This window comes from Notothenia coriiceps, unplaced genomic scaffold (genome assembly GCF_000735185.1).
Source record: "Notothenia coriiceps isolate Sejong01 unplaced genomic scaffold, NC01 NC01_scaffold00005929, whole genome shotgun sequence".
NCBI lineage: Eukaryota > Metazoa > Chordata > Actinopteri > Perciformes > Nototheniidae > Notothenia > Notothenia coriiceps.
Window position 1 is genome coordinate 111,762 of NW_011338630.1, and position 6,000 is coordinate 117,761.

At 36.4% G+C, this 6,000-nt stretch overlaps 1 protein-coding gene across 1 annotated transcript in view; it reads right to left on the reverse strand.

The window, feature by feature from the left end:
• Positions 1-330: 330 nt before the first annotated feature.
• The window catches only part of slc6a3 (solute carrier family 6 member 3), a 16,048-nt gene continuing 10,378 nt past the window's right edge, over positions 331-6,000 (reverse strand). Inside the window, exons 11-16 of the mRNA XM_010768681.1 lie at positions 5,534-5,662; positions 5,241-5,340; positions 3,319-3,419; positions 2,747-2,914; positions 2,516-2,587; positions 331-1,846 (exon numbers count right to left, since the gene is read on the reverse strand). Coding sequence (XP_010766983.1) covers positions 1,823-1,846; positions 2,516-2,587; positions 2,747-2,914; positions 3,319-3,419; positions 5,241-5,340; positions 5,534-5,662 — 594 coding nt within the window. The 3' untranslated portion in view covers positions 331-1,822. The remainder of the gene's footprint in view (positions 1,847-2,515; positions 2,588-2,746; positions 2,915-3,318; positions 3,420-5,240; positions 5,341-5,533; positions 5,663-6,000) is intronic.

The following is a 6,000-nucleotide window of genomic DNA, read 5'->3' on the forward strand; positions in this document are numbered from 1 at the left end:
AACCTTCTGTCCACCATTGCAGTGTGAGATGGATTAGGATACAAAAAATGTGATTGAACACAAAATAATATAAAGGTAAAAGAGAGAGTGACATTTAATAATATAACAACTTAATTCTTTATACTTTATTTGACCGTACAAAACAAAGTCATACAGTCAGAAACAACACAAGGCACAGTACAGCAGCACAAGCATACCATTTGGGACACAATTAACCCTTCAGTGTGTTACATGTACTACACAGTGACAAGTAGTTTATGATGAGTTGGACTTTAAATGATTGAACAGAAAATAAAGGTATGAAAAAAAAAAAAGTTTATATTGATTTTTCAAGTAATCCTCATCAAAATCCTTAAGGTTAAAATGTCTAACTCCACATTCACATATTATTAATCCATATATCTATATAATCTTGTTGGTCTTGTTATTCAATATCATACAGTACAATACGATACAAGCCCCTCTACATTACATTTACTCACATAGATATATAACTTTATTACTTCATATATTACATTACACAATATTTATCTGCAGTTCAATAAAAAGAAGCTCGTCAAAACAGTCTTGAAACACCCATACAATTAAAGCTTTATGCTTTCTGAAAATGTGATGGTTATAGCTTTAAATCACCACCTGGAACTTTGGGGGATAAAATCATACAACATTTTTCAAATAAATTCAAATGAAATCTGCTTTGACACTAATTATGTATAATTGGGAAAATAGATTGAACTGTTGTGATAAAAGTAACAATCAAGCGGTCTACTGATTAAAATAAAATACATGATTTCAGTCTTTGGTTGATTAAATTAGCAATGTGGCTGATACATTTTTTAGGCTGTTTAAAGTTGTTTATTTATTTATTCACCTAGAGATTTAATGATATGCTACAAAAAACCAACACTTGACAAAACCAATTCCTCTTGGTAGAATTGTGTGTGTGTTGGTCCATCTAAAGAATGAATACTGTAAGAGGAGCTGACCTTTTCACCAAAAAATCAATGCTATTAGTTTTTAAATGATGAGTCTTCAGTGAGAAGGCTCAGGTATTGTTTTATCAGACATAGTTTTAGTTTATTCATTTGTAATTAATAGCATTTGCTGTAGCAACTTTTCCTTCACGTACATTGTTTTTGATGTAAACAAATGTAAGTGTCTTTTTTCAGAGTCTACAGGAATCACATGTATTATAACAGTCTTCAATAAGAGCAAGTACATAAATAAAGATAATAAACAATACATTGACATGGACTGGGATTAAGTGAAAACAGTGGAAGGTATAACATTTCTGATCTAAAAGAAATACAATTTGCGTATTGGTCAGATTCCGAATCAATGAATCAACATTAAACAAATAAAAAATGTGAAAATAACCATAACAAACTATTTCAAATGTGCGTAACTCAACATTTTCATTCTAATACCATGAATGGCATTTTTAATATTTGTAATGTTCATCTTGCCTCAGACAAATACAATTCAAAATCCATTCAGGAAGAGTTTTGTATTTATGGAGGAAGCAGTCTGAACACTGCATTACCTGTTTGACTGAATCCCATTCACAAGAGTCGACTCAATGGTAGTGAGGTTTAATGCACAGCTTCACATATCCAATGTTTAAATTAAAGTACACTACAATGTGTATGGGTTTTCTGTCGGCAATTTTAAACTGCTCCCACCACCACCATTGTGATCAATTTCAATGGCAATTTCTTTATTCTTCTCAGTTCTTCAGACCTTTGCTGTGCTCGCATCCATCCACCCAATGTCCACTCTCTCATTCTTTCACTCTCTTCATCTTTCTCTCCCCCTCTACTGTTCAGACCACCAACCAGTGTTTCAGCTGTGGGGAAAATTGAATAGGCCCATGAAATAAACAGTATAATTTTTTCCGGAAATGGTTATATGCTTGAAATAAAGTTGTCAGATATTAAACTTTTCAGAATATGTTTTACTTTGCAAATCCATCAAAAGCCTTTACAGAGAACAGTTTTGAATGGTATGTAAGTAAGCACAACTAATAAATGTGTGCAAAAGTTTAGACAACGGGAGGCAACTAAACATTAGCCTCTTCCCAAAATCGTTCATTACACCCACTTATTACATGGCTTAGTTGAATAATCGATACATATTGGTTCATTTCGAACATTGTAGGACTGCTCTTTTTCGCTAGCAGACCGCTGCTAAGGATAACAGACTATTAGTAATGAGGACGCTCTGATCAAGGGCTTAAGTGCAGTTTCAGTCAGCAGAAAAACATTAGTTTTCCTCTGTCCGACAACATCGGGGAATACTTTTTAATCTTTCTTTTTAATTAAACACATTAGAGTCAACAAGCAATTCTTCTGTGCATAACGCTTTTTCACATTTCTTTTCAAACATTTGTATGAAAAATACAGACCTCGAAATAGGCAAATATGAATATATATCATGCAGATATGTGAGGATCCACTCAGCAATAATAATAAACAATTTTGAAGATTTAAAAATGAGAAATTAAATCAGTACTTACTGTGAACTGCCGAACTTCCCCGTTGTCTACCAAGTGATGCTCTGTCTCTGGGGTGATGGCATAAGCTAGTCTCTGTTTCAGGAGAAAAAGGATTATTAAAAAAAAAATACAAAAAAAAAAAATACTAAAATAAAAATATTTTAAAAGGGAATACTATTTAATGAAAGAATAAAGATAATACTATTAGAATAGCGCATTTCCTCTAGTTATGCCCACAAAGCTTAGACTTACATTGCAGAACTTTCCACGCACTATGCAGAGTTTGTAGATGGCATAGAGAGGCACCATGGACATTGAGGAAATGGCAAGACACCACCCCACCATGTTCGCCCATGGAGGAAACGTGTAGGTACCGTAACTTGGAGGGTTGAATGTGGCAAAGCTAATCACCACCATAAACTAGGGAAGACAATAATTTTAACACAGAAGACCTGAGGAACCATTAGCTCAAAAGATTCACTGTTCATTTCAAGACTTCTCAAAAACAACCAATTAAAGTGGTCCGATATAAAAGAGATGTTTCTGTTACAAGGCATAGTTTTGTTTTAACTGTGAATCACTTTGTGAAAACATTGAAATACATTGCAAGAATACTAGCATAACCTGAAACATATGGACCTGACTGATATACTGTATATATTGGAGAAGGTAATAATTCACGGTCCCAATATTTTCATCCTATCTCTTTTCAACTTGTCTTCTGGTTTGGCGAAAATCGCAACAAGTGAACCAACATTTATATTGTTTTAAGTTCATTCTTAATCGATTATTTCCTTATAAAACTAGTATGTGCACAGACTTACCAGGAGGAAGCAGGGGCTGACAAACTTCCAGCACAGTCTCCAGTACAGGCCTGGTCGATGGCCAATCATCTCCTCAATGTCATCACTGAATCTGTCCACTCCTGAAACACATACAAATGATGGATATTACTTCCAAGACATGGTTGATTGCAGCCTTGGATAAAACTGAATAATGGATATTAATAATATAATCATGGTAGTAAGTGCTTTTGTATACGGTATGTTCCCTATGCATTTTTTAATCAAGACCATCAAGACAAGATTAATAAAAAAAACATATAATTCACAATTCAAGTATTTGCCGTGTCTAAATTCATCCTACAGAGTCAGTTGTGAAAAGCTAATGCACCACTTTTTGCCTCTCTTAAACCTGACTGTATATTTATCTTATTGTCTTACTGCGGGGGATTATATCCAGACTGACGAGCAGGTATTAAGCAAAGTTAAATATACGCATGTAGTGGAAAGCAAACTGAAAGACCAAAGTGGCAACGGGTCAAGGGTTGCTGTCAAAAGTTATAAGGATGGGGGGAAAGGCCCACTGAAGCCTTAGGCTTGATTTGTCTGGTATGCCAAGGTCGGGATCCACCAGAGGAGGGCAATATGCTGACGCCACCGCCTGGGGCCTGGTTAATATTTAGACCTTTATGGGTCCTTCTACTCTAGGCTCTTTAGACATGGTATAAGAAGCTAAAATGGGAAGTTCAGGTTCATCAGCCTTTCGTTTTTTTCTAGTAATGTTTTGTTTTGGAGTTTCAAAATGTGAGTTAGTTTCCACACAATGAAAGGGTTTTCTTGTTTTCAGATGTTGTTGTAGGTGAAAATATATGCAAACCTAACTACTGATGAAGCAGTTGGTCTTTACCTATCAATTACCTCCACCAAGGAGGTTATGTTTTTGTTTTGTTTTTCTTTCACCAGGATTACTACTGGTGCAGTTTTCATGCACTTGATGGAAAGGCACTAACCAAGAAAGAACCTTTCATTTCAGAGCAGATCCAATCAGGCTAGCTACACACAATAGTTTCACTTTTCACTTGTTTTTTGTTGTTGGGATAAGGCATTTGGCCATGGCAAAAGTCTGTGCTCGATGAGTGTCCTTACAATTTGAACATAAAACAGGGAAGAGCAAAGTGCCTAAGTAAGCAGAACAACCCAAACGGTTAACGGTTTAATCAGAAAATGTCACTAATCAACACACAAGTGGGTAGAATTCTGAAGCCCTAAGATGTAGTATACAGAGGTTTGCTCATGAGGCACAAGTGCTTGAAAGGTATGTGAATAATCACACTGGAGACATGTCATGAACTCCAGAAAAATCTCTTATCACAAGAATAGATAAACAGTGATTTATATATATAGATAGATAGCTTGTGTGTGTTGTAGAGTGACACATTTGAAAATGAATTGTTGAGGTGATGGCAAATGTGTAGAAAAGCAAGTGTCAATAGAATGTAGACATCTGGAGAGAAATTGACTTTGAGGTCACCCCCAATTGCTACCACAACAATCTACAACCTAGTAATTAGACAGCTGATTCCTGTCCATGACAAATGGGAATTGCCTGTTCCGCAGCTGCAATTTTCTTTATGTGAAGGCTCACTTCTGCTCAGTGAACATGGAGGTAACACTGGCAGTGTTCAAAACGCAGGCCATGTAACCTCTCTGAGCTCTTACGATTGCAACATAACAGTATATCAGTGTACTTTGACACATGCACTAAGATTGAAGAGGCCAAAACCATTCATAGGAACAGACTTTCTGGCTGCAGTGTCCGTATGTCTAATAGAACTATATTGCATTGTGGCACAGCACACGTACACCAACCTCTCATCAAACCTTTAATATAGCATCAGCTTTGCTGGCCATGAAAATAGTGAATCAATGGGTCCTTCTCCTTTTCTCCTGTCCATCTATCTCACCGTAAAACCATGCGATGCCAATGGCTTCAATAAGCACTCCAAAGAGAATCGATGTTCCTGCTGCAAAGTGGTCCAGCAGAGTGAACACATACATCCCACCCTGGAGAGAAAGGAACAAATAATTCAATTATACAAGCTTGATCATATTGTTAAAGTAAGAACGAACAGGAAATAAAACTAAATTCAGAAAATTCACTTTAATGAATTTTAAGATATTTTGATTAGTAAACACAGATCTTTTAAATGATAAAATCTATGTATTAACTCGTATGACTGCCCGGTAAAATGCTTACATTTGTAACACAGAAGAGGGATATGAGGAATGTGGAAACAACAATGAAGAGGGTGAACAGCTCTCTGTGCTTGTGGAGGCATTTAAACTCATCCATCAGCCCCGTGATCACCGACTCCATACCACCCATCTACAACAGAAGACACACAAGTTAGAACAAAACAAAATCAGCTAAATTGAGCTGCTAATGTCTGGGAAGTGTTCTGGGATTTCACTCACTATCATCATCCCACACTGTCAGACACACTTTATGTACAGAAGCACAAATAGAAAAAATGCACTTGCCACCTAGCTGAATTACCAAGTGTGTGTTTGTGTGTGTGTGTGTGTGTGTGTGTGTGTGTGTGTGTGTGTGTGTGTGTGTGTGTGTGTGTATACACGTACGTACGTACGTACGTACGTACGTACGTACGTACGTACGTACGTACGTAGTACGTACGTACGTAAGTAACGTAACGTACGTACCGT